The sequence below is a fragment of the Anoplophora glabripennis genome, unplaced genomic scaffold (assembly GCF_000390285.2).
Source record: "Anoplophora glabripennis isolate ALB-LARVAE unplaced genomic scaffold, Agla_2.0 scaffold1044, whole genome shotgun sequence".
Taxonomy (NCBI): Eukaryota; Metazoa; Arthropoda; class Insecta; order Coleoptera; family Cerambycidae; genus Anoplophora; species Anoplophora glabripennis.
Genome location: NW_019417254.1, coordinates 77,505 through 93,801, shown reverse-complemented (window position 1 = coordinate 93,801; position 16,297 = coordinate 77,505). Strand labels below are relative to the sequence as shown.

At 33.1% G+C, this 16,297-nt stretch overlaps 1 protein-coding gene across 2 annotated transcripts in view; it reads left to right on the top strand.

Moving 5' to 3' along the window:
* Window positions 1-16,297, top strand: part of LOC108912340 (fatty acyl-CoA reductase 1-like) — a 48,194-nt gene that overhangs the window by 8,523 nt on the left and 23,374 nt on the right. Inside the window, exons 4-7 of one of the 2 annotated variants that reach the window (XM_023456092.1) lie at window positions 2,266-2,349; window positions 2,663-2,771; window positions 9,962-10,204; window positions 10,757-10,825. In XM_023456092.1, the coding sequence (XP_023311860.1) occupies window positions 2,266-2,349; window positions 2,663-2,771; window positions 9,962-10,204; window positions 10,757-10,820 (500 nt within the window). In that variant the 3' untranslated portion in view covers window positions 10,821-10,825. The remainder of the gene's footprint in view (window positions 1-2,265; window positions 2,350-2,662; window positions 2,772-9,961; window positions 10,205-10,756; window positions 10,826-16,297) is intronic. The other variant, XM_023456091.1, reaches the window with a different exon arrangement.

The window sequence follows — 16,297 nt, the reverse complement described above, 5'->3', positions numbered from 1 at the left end:
AATAATATAAAATCAGTTTAAGATAAATAGAACATTCTAGTACGAGGTGCCATATAACAGAGAAACAAATTCATAACAATAATTAAAAGGTTCTGTGTCAAGCTAGCTGTGATTTAATTTTTGCTTACTTTGTTTTTTATTGCAATTTATACTTTTGCTGAACAAACTAATATGTTAGTAGTTTTGGGTTATTATGAAGGAAATTGTTGTGCTACTGTTCGAACATATGCTGAAAGATTTCCTAATCGAAGAACTCCAAATCACAAAATATCTGCTAATGCGGAGAGACGCCTTCTGGAAACAGGACGTTTTTTACCTGTAACATTAAATCGTGGATAATGTACGGCCGGAGTTATTCAGCTGGAGGAACGAATTTTGGAAAGGATCGAAGAAATTCCTCAAGTAAATAAAAGGCGTTTAGCGGCAGATATTGGCTTTCAAAAAGTTCCTTTAATAAAGTATTAAAAGACCAGTTATTACAGGTTACAGGTATTACAGGGTACAGGTAGGTATTACAGGGTACAGGTAGGTATTACAGGTTATTAAAGGTCTAACATGTGGATAGGAGAGGAAATAATGCCCTTTTAAAATGGCCACCTCGATCCCCGGACCTAAACCCATGTAATTATTTCATTTGGGGAGCGTTGAGGACCGCATTTTAAAATAACTTTTCAGTAAATACAGAAAACGAATATGGGAAAGAATACAACTTGAAATTAATGTTATGAGAGGTAATGCAACATTATTGGATAATTTCTAATTTTCGAAGAACTAATGTTTGCGTTGAAGAACAAGAAAGTAACTTTCAGCATTTACTGTAATATTATCTTAATGTGATTACAAATATCAGTTTATTTAAAATGTTAATGTTGACTTTCTTACATTATTAGTTGATATTGTTTATTTAAAATATTAGTGTTGATTTTTATTTTATTGATTGATACTACTAATACCAAAAATGTGTAGTTATTTTTTTTAATGTGACGTTTTTTCATTATTATTTCCTGCTTTGAGGCTGCAGTTATAAATTATTTTATTTAAATCGGAATTTTTGCCTATATTTAAAGTATAAAAAATGCGAATTTTACTCGAGAGCCATAAACGATATCGAAATTTTGTAAGAGCAAAAAAATCTTCTAAAATAGTGCTTATTTTTAAGAATATAAATTCTGTCGTCATTGGCATACACACAAAAAAGTTATGGGATAGCCAGTGGCGCACAGGGACTAGAAATAGATCATCCTGTATATGTATTATCTCCAAATTCTATATTTACCTTGCCCTTATATAAAAAAATAAGTGTATCAAATTTGAAGTTTCTAAGAAAAATAGTTTTCAAATTATTTGAAAACAATAGGTTATCTATTCTATATTTAGAAGGCTATATCTCAGTAGGCGTGCACTTTTGTATATAGGTAAGTTAGGCTAAATAGTCTTATTTTCATCCAAGGAATCTGTGGTCGAGAGTTGTCTATCCTTTTCAGGGACACCCTGTAGAATTGTGCATTAACGGTTTGGCCTGGTGGAACGAACTCTTTGTGGACAATGCTCCCTCCAAACGAGATTTTTTTTTTAATTTTGACGCCTTCCATTCGACACTTTGGCGCTTGGTTTCTGGATCATATTGAAAACACGAATGTTGAATTCTGAGCAATTTTCGATAGTCAGTTAACTTGTGCGGAACAAATCATGCTCTTTTCAGTAACTCAAATGTTCGTCCAAAATGGGATAAATTGATGTTTTAGAGATGCTCAATTCTAATTCCATAAATTTCAATGAAAATTTTGGCTGATCTTTTATGAATTCATGCACATTTTCGATGGTCTGCGGTGGTCACGGATTTCGATTGGCCAATAATTTGCTCATCATGTAAGTATATCCTCACGGCCGTTTCTAAACCCGTATACCACTCATAAACTCTGCGACGGGATAAACATTCATTACCATAATCTTGATTCATCAATCAGCTTTACCAAGTTTAAAACAAAACTTAATATTAGCTCTTTGTTCGATGCTCATTTTTGTACCGATGCCGATGACACAAACATCACTTCAGACGCAATAGATCTACTTCTATTCATCCAAATGTCATGAAATTTTGACAATGAAGGATCTAACTTTCTGAGGCATGTAATTTCCAATAGATAATCTTACTAGGAATACCTATTTTTGAAAAGTCCTGTTTGTTTTGGAACGCACTTTGTATTATCAACACTACAAATGTTATGTTGTTTGAAACTTTTACTACTGATGTTTAAATTGTAGTTGTTCCGTCTTTAAACGAACCAATTCCTGGCTGGATTGAAAACTTCAATGGCCCAGTGGGTCTGCTCTGTGGTGGAGGAAAAGGTGAATAAAAAATTATATTTAACATTACTACTATGAATAATGTCAAGCTTCAATCAAACGAAAATAATTTTATTTGTTTGGATTACATTAACTAACCCCTTGTAAAGAAAAGAAAGATCATTTTCACATACTCGTAAATATAATTTAATAATTGAATGAAGAAATGCCGGAGCAAATTTATCTTTTTTTATGAAATTATTTCCATTCTGTGGTGATTAATATTTTGAGATATTCTGTTTTAAATAGAAACAAAAATGTATTAATAAAGCATATTAAAAAATAGTAAAACACCTGTTTAATATTACATTTCTAGGTGTATTAAAAACATGTTATGGAGAAGAAAATTCCACTTTTGATTGGATTCCAGTGGACATTTTAACAAAATTGTTAATCCTGATTACCTACGAAAAGGCATTATCTAAGTAAGTTTCATTAACATTAATTTTAAACATTTTATAGAAAAAAAGATAATCCTTCAGAAATCATTCCTCGTTATAAAAAAATAACTTATGGTAACAATGTCCTTTATTTTAGGTAAATTTACATACTTAGTTGTTCTCTATTCAACTCTTTAATTCTAACTGACTTGTCCTTATTATTTATTCCTACATCGAACTACCATGTTTATATAAAGGTGAACAATCACACTATTCAGCGTTTCAAGACATGAAGACTTATTGAAAATTATTTAAAATTTGTAAAAAATATACCTATTACTTATATGGATTAAAAATGTTATCGTCCTATACAGGGTGTCACTTTATGTGGGGATCGGTTTTTTTATTTATTTATTTAAAGTACAGCTACACAGACAGATACAAATCCAATTAGAGTAAATACCACAGAGAATGTCAGGGCAGTCTGTATACGGGCACAACAGAAAAAGTATGAAAAAGTAGACCCAACGCAAGACCAACTCTTAAAGTTAAATCTATTTAGCTTTAGTCCGACAAATGCATTAAAGAGGGGTAGAAACATCCCTAAAATATCGTGAATTCCTCATAATAAAAACAAAACCCAAATTCTTGTAGTAGTTAGATATAGTATACTCGATAGAGGAACAAAAGTCAGTTTGCATCCAAACACCCAGATCTTTAAATTGCAAGTGTCAATTAAAAATAATATTATTTATATTAGTCAAACTGAATAGCAACTTTTTTTTCTTGTAAAACTCACAACGTTAGACTTGGAGACATTTAATGGCAACTTATTATTTTGGCACCATAAATTTATTTCGACAACTCTTGTAAATGATAACGATCTTGAAATGTATCAATATGTAGATGCAAATAGGTTCATGTCGTCAGCATGTAAGAGGATATACATCTGAATGTCTTGAAATATATCATTTACACAGTGCATTCATGATGAAAGGAACAAATTCGTTTAAAATTCAGGTAATTATTTTGTGGAAAACCGCTCGGACACGTCGATTAGTATTTTTAGTTGCGGAATTTTCGACATAAGAAAGTTGTATACAGGATATCTCAAGAAGAACATATGCAGTCATCATTGATTTTTGTTAATGGAACACCCTGTATATTATGCCATTTTTTAATTGGATGGTAAATTCTGAACACCACTTATTGTACAACATACCATATCTCTAAAATGAGCGATTTTCGTAATAATGACGTTTGAAATGTGATCAATGGATAAAAAAATGTTTAATCATAAAACATTATTTAAATAACAATTGCTTTATAACAAATGTCAATGTTTTGTACGTTTACTTCAATACATTTTTGAAGTCGAAGGATTGTTTCCCGTTGAACGTTTTCAGTTACCTCTGCTCGAATAAGGGTTATTTCCTGGCGTATTCTCTGTTTCAGGTCATCAAGATTATTTGGTCTATTGACAAAAAAATCTAAAGGGGTTAAATCCAGTGACCTTCGTGGCCACTCAATATGACCTCTGCGTCCAATCCATTTATTGGGGAAAGTTAACTCAAGAAATTGTCGAACAGCAATTGCAAAATGAGGAGGTGCCCTATTGTGTTAGAACCATGTCATTATAAGGTATATCTGGATCTTGTGGATTAGGAAACACAGCAGCTAAAGCGGGATGAGTTCAAACTGAAGAATGTCTAAATAGCGTTCTCTATTTAAATTTTCTTCAAAAAAATAAAGTTCAAGAATTCGGTTTTCGACAATACCTGCCCAAACATTTATTTTTCGACGATGTTGTGTTGTGCCAGACTGATGACCAACGAAGATTTTCAGTTGCCCAGTACTGCAGTTTTGTCTGCTTACGTGTCCATTTAAAACAAAAGTAGCCTCATCAGAAAAAACAATCTTTCGAGTGGAATCTAAGTTTTGATTATTCATTATCTGCTCATAAAACTGCGTTCTTCGGTCAAAATCGCCTTCTAATAGTTCATGTATCAATTCAACCTTATAAGGATAATATTTATTTTTTCGGAGTATTTGTGACTGTGTCCCGATGACAAATTACAATTCCTGGAGATTGTCCTAACGGCTACATGGGGATTATTTACAGTTTCTAGTAAAACGTCTAGTTTAGAATCTTCTGATATTTCTGCTGGTCTTCCTTTAGCTAAATCTCTAATAGTCCACAGTACAGGCCCCCTCTGGAAAGTTGATTACCACATACTTTATAACTCCTGAGGAGCTTCGTTTTGACGAGTCTACGATATTTTTCTTCTGCGACTTTTCTCGATTCCTCCGCTTTTCCGTTCGGAAAAGTCCAAAAACATGGCAATTTCCCGGGGTCTTGAAAACTCAAGACCACATCTTTTATTTTTAGCTTAAGTAACTGGAAATTTTGTTGCAAATGCCGATTTAAATTTGTCCGACAGAAATTCCTCCGACATTGACGTGTCTACCGGTCGAAACATGCCAAAATAACAGGGTATTGAAAATCAATTACCACATAGGTAATTTTTAGTAAAATTAATTGTAAATAATTAATTCAGTCAAAAAGTATTGTTGTCCGACAAATTTCAAGCCGCGTTTTTTCAGTCCGACAGCTGGAAATCGGAATTTTCACGGGGTATGAAAAATCGATTACCACATATCTAATTTTCATTTTTTCCACTTTTAAATTTACTGTACAAAATAGTGATATAAGTGTCCGACGATTTAATGTCCGCAAATTATTAAAAAATCAATAAATCAATAAACGTGATGAAATTTAATTTTTTCACTCCAAAAATTTCATATTTATAAATGGTTATTAATTATTATTATGTAAATTATTATTTGTTTCAAATAAATAATTATAATATTGCTTATTTTATGCTTAAAAATTTAAAAGTTATAAACAAATGAAGTTATTTTTGAGGCGATTAATACGATCTTAGTGCATAATGCATTATTTCTAAATAAATTAATATTATACTTGATATAAAAATCCTTTTTTCTCTTTCAAGTTTTCATTCGCGTTTGTTATTTTTCTTTACAAAAATTTTCCTATTTTTCTAAAAGAAAATCCCAAAACTTTTGTGCATAATTTTTTTACACCATACATACTTTTTTGAAATCGTTTAATTCTTTTCTCGATATTTATTTGGCTAAATTGAGCATATAGAGATTTACAATTACAAGAATAAAACGAAAAATATATACAGGGTGTTTCAGAAAGACCTCCCGTAAATAAAGGGGGTGATAGTATGATAAAAAATGAGAATTTTTTGTCTTATGAACTCTATGTCTATCTCCTCTTGTTTTCGAGATACAGAGAGACAAAATAAAATTTTTTAAATAACATTTTTATGAAAATTTCCAAATAGTGCGAAATATTTTTATGAAATTTGGTAGCCCGAGGTTTTTAAGGGTGCCAAATACGCTAGTCTAATTATTTTTTGTATATTTCATAGAAAGCGCTAGTTATGCTACATTCTTATTACAATTTAAGTTATATTTTTTTTAAGGTTAGGTTTTTTACCAGTCGGGCTCTAATTTCTATTGTACAATTTTATTTTCTAAAAATAATGCACTCTTGTTAGAACTTCCTAATGTGGACGATTTTCGAGAAAAAAGGCTTTTAATTAAACTCTTACAATATTACACTATAAAATAAGTGACTTTTCTCAAAGTAAGCTTGAGCTTTGAGAAGAGGAGATAGACATATAGTTCATATGACAAAAAATTCTTATTTTTTGTCGTCCTCACCCCCTGTATTTACGGGAGGTCTTTCTGAAACACCCTGTATTGTATATTTATATGGAATTTTGCTTAATACATGAAAATACCTTATTAGAAATTATAAATACATGTGCACATTTTTTACGAAATTTTTTTCATCATTTTTTGTCGGACTGACGATTTGCGGATATATTTTTGTCGGACATTACAATTTTTGCTTATAAAAAACACTTTTCTATCGTGTGTTATTTTTGTCCGACATGTGGTAATCGATTTTTCATACCCCGTGAAAATTCCGATTTCCAGCTGTCGGACTGAAAAAACGCGGCTTGAAATTTGTCGGACAACAATACTTTTTGACTGAATTAATTATTTACAATTAATTTTACTAAAAATTACCTATGTGGTAATTGATTTTCAATACCCTGTTATTTTGGCATGTTTCGACCGGTAGACACGTCAATGTCGGAAGAATTTCTGTCGGACAAATTTTAATCCGCATTTGCAACAAAATTTCTAGTTACTTAAGCTAAAAATAAAAGATGTGGTCTTGACTTTTCAAGACCCCGGGAAATTGCTATGTTTTTGGACTTTTCCGAGTGGAAAAGCGGAGGAATCGTCAAAAGGATGCTCCTCAGGGCTTATAAAGTATGTGGTAATCAACTTTCCAGGGGAGCCTGTACTGTGGACTATAACGTGACCGTGCTCAGCAAATTTCAATTCAATTTTACTGATGGTAGATCTAGTAATTGGAGGTCGATAAGGATGAATTACATTAAATAAATTATACACTTCTTGCTGAGTTCAAGGAGAAGTGCATCGACCACTATCCGCTGCAGCGGCTCCAAACTCAAAACACAGAGGCCGTGGCGATAGCGGTGAGATCGCTACGGCATGGAGACGTTGCGGTGGTGTCCTGTTACCACCCACCCAGACTACCACTACTTGACAATGACTTAGACAAAATCCTTTCCTGGCCCCAGACAATTGCCATCGGGGACTTCAACGCGAAGTCCCCCATATGGCACAGCGGGACGACGACCACAAGAGGTCGCGTCCTGCTGAATTACCAAGACAGACACGACGACTTGACTATACTCGGACCGACAGAACCGACACATTACGGACCCGTAGGACGCCCCGACGTTATCGACATTGCCCTCTTAAAATCTATACCGTTAAATGCCCAAATATCCACCCAATACGAAGGGTCTTCCGCCCACAATCCAATATTTCTGGATCTGGGGCGAAGACAGAGATATGAAGGCACCTTCACGAGGAGGTTCACTGACTGGGAGCGTTTCCGAACAGTAATGCAAGGAAACATGGCGCTCCCAGTCATCGAAACCACCCATGATCTGGAGGCGGCAATCCTCTCCCTTGAGACTGACATTAAAAACGCCCTGACTCAGACTACGACGGAGACTATTGTCCCCCGACTGACAAACCCCCGGGGCACCCTCCCCGATGACATAAAAAACTTAATACGTGACAGACGACGTGCGAAACGGCTTGCCACCCGCACCCGCCTCCCCCGACACAGACATGACTTAAACGTACTTAACAGACGGGTGAAGGCGGCTCTGGATGAACTGGCCCAGGATAACTGGGCTAGGCACCTGGAGTCGCTGGATCCACAAGACAACAGCCTCTGGAAAACGCAGAGGGCCCTGCGACAGACCGCTCGCCGTAAAATTCCTCCAATCCACGGTAGTGTGGGGGTGGTTTACACGAACCAGGAAAAGGTTGAGGCTTTCGCCGATAGCCTGGAACTGCAGTGTAGACTGCCTCAGCTGCCCGACGAAGACGAGGAATACGTTCTTTCTCATATAAATGCACTTTTAAAATGAAACGAAAAACTGACAAAATGACACTGACAAACTAAACGCCGGTTGGTTTTTATTGTCACAAAATACTACCTACATCAAAATGGTCTAGGGGTCAAGGAATGAAAAACGATTAATACAAAGAAAATTATTTTGTTTAAGATAAAATTTGGCATACCAGGTTGTTTTTATTGGCTTTTAAAAAAATTTTCAAGGTTGTCCAATTTTATTTAATTATTTGTGTGTATTTCAAGATATTAATTTTGAAACATCATTATTCCGAAAACCGCTGATTTTAGAGACATGGTATGTTCTACAAAAAGTGTTCAGAATTTACCGTACAATTAAAAAATGGCATAATATAAAGAATGTTCCACTAAAAAAAATCAATGATGACTGCATATGTTCTTCTTTACATCCTGTTTATAATTTTCTTGTCAAAAAATACGCAACTAAAAATGCTAATCGACGTGTCCGAGCGTATTTCCACAATAATTACCTAAATTTTAAACGAATTTGTTCCTTTCATCATGAATGCACGTACATCTACTATGCCATATCATTAATGGCCCTATTATGATAACACCGACCACGAGATTTTAACCTAACAACTCGAATATACTTCGTAAAGGATTTTGGTGCCCTGAATTCGAATTCGTGGTCTAAATTTCTCAAATGGCTCTGGTTTTCGAGATATCCTAACCTAAAAATGCCAAAATCGCGATTTTTTGGCATAGGTATTTGAAGTTATGTTACACGGAAAGGTAATTTTTTTCTGAAACCATTAATAGGGTCTTAAAGTACTATACTTACTCTTTAAAACGCATTTGGATTTGTCCCGATATCATTTTTCGTCTTTGAGAAATCGCATGTTGAAATTTAGTAATTAGACTTGATTTTTGAATATACAAACATAACACAGCATCACAAACTTTATGGGTTTATGGGCTTAGAGTTTTTGGGTTTATGAGTTCGGAATTGAGCGTATTAGCCCATTTTGCGTGTAAATGTATTTCCAGATTGATATAATGAGTAAAATATCGTATATCGAATTTTTAGAAATATTTTGAAGTTTATTACAAAATTTGACGTGATAGAGGATTTTGGAGTTCAGATTCATGACCCCAAAAACATGTAAGATCCCTAATTCCTGGTGTGGTGCTGTGTTGCAGGATGTTCAAAAATCGAGAAATACTACGTCAAACTACTTTTCAACATGCGGTTTCTCAAAGAGGAAAAATGATATCGGGATAAATCCAACTGCGTTTTAAAGAGTATTTTAAAACCCCATTAATGGTTTTAGCAAAAAAAATTGCCTATCCATCTGGAATAACCTCAAATATGTCGAAAATCGCGATTTTGGCAACCAGAGTCAATTGAGAAATTTGGACCTCGAATTGGAAAAGTTCATTCTAATTTCTAGGTTAGAGTGTCGGCCAAATTTTGTCGACCTGTGTATAATTCACTGAGTTAGGGATAATAGAGGTATTTTTTAAGTTATGTAATAATCACCAAATATTACCAGGATTAGATTTAATATGCGATTCCGCGATTAGATTTCTTACATTTTCTTTATTTTGTGTTTACATTATGCTGCAACACTAAACATGGCAAATATACTCAATTAATTAGTAAATAAAATTAACGGCATTTGAAAATTTACCTTTAAAATCATTTCAGTGACATAGATGAAATTCCAGTCTACAACGCTGCTGCTGGTGAGAAGACAGTCATGACCCACAAAGAATTAATGGATTATGGCCGAAAATCAATATGGGACGCCCCGTATACTAATTTACTTTGGTATCCCTCATGTTCTATGGTAAATAACTTATACAAGTTTTATGCGTATTTTCTTTTATATCATCTGATACCTGCATTACTGGTTGATGGTTTACTAAAAGCTTTTGGAAGGGAAACGATGTAAGTAAACCTTTCCTATTTTATAAAATACAGGGTGTCCCGACACCTCAGACTTTACCTCTACCTCAAAATAAGAAATAAGTTCGTATAGTATGTATATTTTTATGACTAGTTTTGGGTCGCAGAAATTAAAAACAAAAAATATGTCATTTATTTAAATATATCTCATAATGTTGGACGTAGATTGAAACTCTGGGTTATGAGCAAAAATTTGCTGAGACTATATATACAGGGTATTTTCAAAAAGAGCAGCACAAATGATTCAGGTAGTTTAGAAGACACATATATGGTCTCCTATTCAACTGAGAGTTTCGATAAAACGATACATTATACCGATTTTCAACATGTATACCTTTTTATGTAGAATTGTCCAGGGAATTTAAAAATGGACCCCAAAAGATTATTAGGTCATTGGCGTAGAAGTTGGGGTAAAAATGTTCCACTACTACCCATTCCTACGCCACTGACCTACGAAAATTTGTAAATTTTACAATAAATTATGCACATGTGTAAATGTTAACACCATACCAAATTTGAATCAATCTGTTGTAGGCATATCAAAGATTTTGTACATAATATGATTTTAACAACCGACCAATACGGCCCTGAACAGTGATAACGGTGAGACTTAGACCCTTGCTTTATAAGGCAATTCTAAATTATTTATTGAGTCCTATTTGCGGTTGAAGTTTGATTCACTCGAAGTGAAACACCCTGTATACTGGGTGTCTGGTAAGTATATGGCATACTCTCGGGAGTGTATGGGGGAGGTCAAAATTGTTAAATTTCTATTACAAATAATCACTCGGACTTCCTTCTCTCTCCTTTATTATCTTTAAAAAATACAAAACTATATTTTAACGGTTCAATAATTTTTTATGTCACTTTCTTTTTTATTTTATTTACAACTACTTCCTAGCAACATCTATCTTCTTTTTTCTATACATATATGATATAACAATAGTAAATATGAAAATATCAATATTGTTCTCAACACTCTTCCTCAATATTGATGTTTTCATTACATAAACCTAATTCTTTTGCTAATATTTTAAATGTAGTTTTACACAGTGGTTTGGTTAAGATATCAGCTAATTGTTGCTGGGTACAAATATATTTTACACTTATAACACCCTCTTCAACCTTTTGTTTCACAAAGTTAAACTTAATATCCATATGCTTTAATCGCTTTTGGTCACTATTTTTAACTGATTTTATTGTACTTTGATTATCTTCAAAAATGGTTACAGTATCTGTGCCGATGTTCAATTCTAATAACAATTTTTTAATCCAACATGCTTCCACTGAAGCTTCACATAACGACACAAATTCTGCTTCCGTTGTACTGAGTGCTACAGTACTTTGTTTTCTTGATTTCCAAATAACTGTATTATCATATACTTTAAACAAGAAACCAGAAGTTGACTTCCTATCTGTATCCCTAGTCCAATTAGTTTACAATAAGAGGTAAACTATTATTATTTTAAACATATTTTAACTTATAATTTACAGTACCTTTAACATATCGTAATATTCTTTTCAAAGCTTTCCATAGTTGGTCATTAACATTAATCTGAAACCTACTTATATAACAAACTGAGGTGGCTAAGTCAGGTCTTGTCCCCATTGTTACATACATCAATGAACCTATCAAAGATCTACATTTTCTTTCGCACAACTGATCAACGGTATCTGTTTCATCTAATTTTAAGTTAACATCCATTGGAGTATCAATACTGTTACAATTTGTCATACCGTATTTTTCCAAAATACTATGCAAATATCTTGTTTGATCTATATAAATGGAATCTGAACTTCGTGAAATTAATATGCCTAAATACATCAAGTCTTTATCACCCATATTTAGTAAATACAAATTTTTTTAATGAATTTATTTCATGTATACTATTTCCTAAAATTAATAAGTCATCAACATACAACAATAAATACAAATCACCTTTCGTATATAAGCAAAAATCATTCTCAGATCGTTTAAAACCGTAACTTGTAATAGTCTCACTAAAACACTTATACTTTGGCGATTTCTTTAGTCCATACAACGACTTATTTAATTTTAAAACATGTCCTTCTCTGACATTCAGTCCAACCGGTGGTTTTAAGTATACATCTTCATCAATCTTACCATGCAAAAAGGCTCCTTTTACGTCCATCTGATGAATGTAATAGTCACGTTGAACTGCAACAGACAGTAGTATTCTCAAAGTTTGAAGCCTCAATACAGGTGAGTACACATCATCAAAATTTCCTTGCTGTTGGAACCCTCGAACTACTAATCTTGCTTTACACAGCTTATTACTTCCTATTTATTTTCTTGTAAAAACCCATTTACATTCTAAAGTATATATGTCACCTTTTTGTGGTACAACATCCCAAGTTTGACTTTCATGTAATACTTCTATCTCTTCATCTATGGCTTTTTTCCACAATTTCTTTTATCTTCCCTTAAATCTATATCTTCATAAGTTAACGGAATATCATTTTGTTGACAGGTTAATAATGCAAACATTGCTTCATCATCGTCATTAAAATCTGTTTCATAATCATCTTGCCATTTTGGTTTCTGTCGATTTCTTTTTTTTCTTGTTTCCTCTTCTGCATTCTTCTCTTTCTTTTCCTGAATATCAATATTTCCCTCATTAACCAATTCACTCTTATTTTCTTCCATATTTATCTGCATAATTGGCATACTTACAGTCTCTTCCTTTTTGTAGTCTTTTTCATCAAATATTACATTTCGAGCAGCAACAATTTTACGGTTCTCTTCATCCCATAATTTATATCCTCCTGAACAGTAGGTATTTTCCCTTTTGCATCAAGCTTGTGTCTTAGCTCCTTTGGTACATGATTATATGCAGTGCTACCGAAAACTCTTAAATGTGCCACATTTGGAATTTTTCCTTCCCATAGTTCACTAGGTGTATTGGCCTTTGATACTGTGGGACTTCTATTTGTCACATATGCTGAATAGTAAATAGCTTCACCCCAAAATTCTCTTGGTAAATTGGAATCCAATAATATAGTTAGAGCTTTATCCATTAAAGTCCTGTTCATTCGTTCAGCCACTCCGTTCATCTCTGGATTATATGCCACCGTCTACTGTAATCTTATGCCTTTTTCTCTACAAAATTCTTGAATTTCTCTTGATATATATTTGTTAAATTTCTATTAAAAATAATCACTCGGACTTCCTTCTTTCTCCTTTATTATCTTTTAAAAATACAAAACTATATTTTAACAGTTCAATAATTTTTTATACGTCACTTTCTCTTTTATTTTATTTACAACTACTTCCTAGCAACATCTATCTTCTTTTTTCTATACATATATGATATAACAATAGTAAATATGAAAATATCAATATTGTTCTCAACAAAAATAACTCTAGTTTGTCATAAAATAAAATTCCTAAAGTGCCCCTTAACGAAGATACAGAGACTCAAAGGGGTACCCAGCGATTTACCTTTTCGGTTCTAATTTTTGAACCGACTTGTATAATTTAATGAAATTTTAATATTTTATGTAGACCACAAAGGCTCATAAAGCCATTCTGCAGTAGATATTTTACACTGTCAGAGAAGTCAGGAACGGACTTGCCACCACGCTCGTTGGGCCAAAATTTTGACAGGTGTCATGAATTTTTAAATACTTTGGTCATTCCTCTTTAAAAAGGTACTTTACATTTGTTTCGATAAAATTAGCCGTTTTCGAAAAAAATCAGTTTTTGTATATCACGTCATTGAAAAAATAAATCAGAATTCTGCAATAAAACACTAGTCGTTTTTATGTCGTTATTGACAACACTTGTAAAAATTGTCTGATTGATTGAGTACATAAAAATAAATAATAGAGCATTATTCCTATAACGAATATGCTGACATGCGTCTAATTTATGGACAAGCACTCGGCAATTGTGTTGAGGCAAGAAGAATTTATTCTGATACATTTCCAAATCAACGTTTCGTAGCTTACGAGAAAGAGGTAAACACTCAAGTGAAATTAAAAAATGCTAAAAGTAGCTAATCATTTGCTAATACATTTTAAGAAGTTTTTTGCCGCATCGTGGCAGAGGAGGGGCCTTCAAGAAGAGCAAGGAACCTTCAGTTAGAAGAGGAAATTCTGGATGAGATTGCTGAAAATCCCTCCAATAGTGTAAGAAAGTTGTCGGTCCAAGTTCATGCGACAAAGTAGACCGTTCATGAGATCCTTCCAGAACAACTGCTACATCCTTATCACGTCCAAAAGGTACATGAAATGTCTCCTGCATGAGTCAATTACGCAAATTGGTTTTTGCAACGATTTAGGTAAAATACAAATTTTATTATTATTATTTTGTTCACGGACGAAGTCAGTTTCAATCGAGACGGAGTAATGAATTGCCATAATTTGCATATCCGACATGAAGAAAATCCCCATGCAATAGTACAGACAAAACACCAACAAAAACTCAAAGTTAACATATGGGCGGGAATTACTGGGAATCATCTCAGTGGATCGTTCTTTTTTGAAGATATTAAATGGTGCCATGTATTTGCAATTCTTGCAACAAAGCTTAAATGATTTATTAGAAAATGTGCCCTAGAAATTAGAAATCAGATTTAGTTCTGTCAGCACTTATCAAATGTTTTTGGTTATCAGTAAATTGGTCGAGATGAGCCTATTTTATGGCCACCGAAGTCGCCCGATACGACTCCATTGGATTTCTTTTTATGAAGAAATTTAAAGAGGCTTGTGTATTCGACGCCAGGTTACACCAGGAAAAACCTGCTGTTAGAAAAAATAGCACACCATTGCAACGAAATTCGAGATAATTTTGGAATATTGTTTCTAGTACAACGAGAAAACATCTGTCGGATAAGGAAATGTAAAAAGCGATCATTTTGGAAATCTGCTGTAATCAAGAAGAAGCAAAACATTCGAATTTTTAACACCCTTGCGTTTAAGTGATTTGGAAATGTATCAGAATAAATTCTTCTTGTCTCCACCCAATTGCCGAGTGCTTGTCCATCCAAAAGTTAGATGCATGTAAGCATTTATGATATTTAATAATAATGCCAAATTTTATTATTTTAATACGAATTATTAGTTGTGATGTTATTCCATTATTATTATGTTTAAATAGCTTATGTTCATAAACTTTATAATTAAATTTAAACGTGTTATACAAAAACTGAATTTTTCTAAAACGGCTAATTTTATTTTTAAAACAAATGTAGAGTACCTTTTTTAAAGAGGAATAACCAATGTATTTAAAAATTCAGTTTTGAGCTCTGTAAAGTGACACCTGTCAAAATTTTAGCACAACGAGTGTGATGGCAAGTCCGTTCCTGACTTCCCTGACAGTGTAAAACATCTACTGTAGTATGGTTTTATAAGTTTTTATGGCCTACATAAAATATTAAAATTTTATTAAATTATACAAGTCGGTTCAAAAGTTAGAACCGAAAAGGTAAATCACTGGGTACCCCTTTGGGGCTCTATATCTCCGTTAAGAACGGGATTTTGTACAAAAATATCGCCCAGCGTGAGTCACGAAACGGGACCTCGGCAAGTGCTGCTCTAGCGGCCAACGCTTCAAGTCTAATAATTTACGCTAGACCGATATTTGCCCGATTTTTCAGGAACGGATCCAATTTGTGTACATACAATCTTATAAGGAAAGAGAGTAAAGGTTTTATTAATCAGTAATAGATTATCGAGGGCAATAATATTTTTTTTATTAAGTAGGCAATAATTTTTAGTTAATAAACTTGAACAATCTTATAATTACTATTCCTTCATTATAAAAGCAGAAATACGATTTTTAAAATTACATGTAGTTTTTTCTTCAAAAGTGACCTTAAAACACGTATAACATGGAATAGTCAACAGTCTAATGTTTATATTTTCACATTAACAATCCGATAATGTAAATTAACTGCTATTTTCAGTAAAAAAATATACCTAACCTGAATTATTTTTTTACTTTGGCGAGTCGTATTAACTTAAAAACACTGCTTAATTACTAAAATATATAGAATCTTGCTACTAATTGCGTTTGGAGAATAATATGTATAGGCATAAAATATATATATA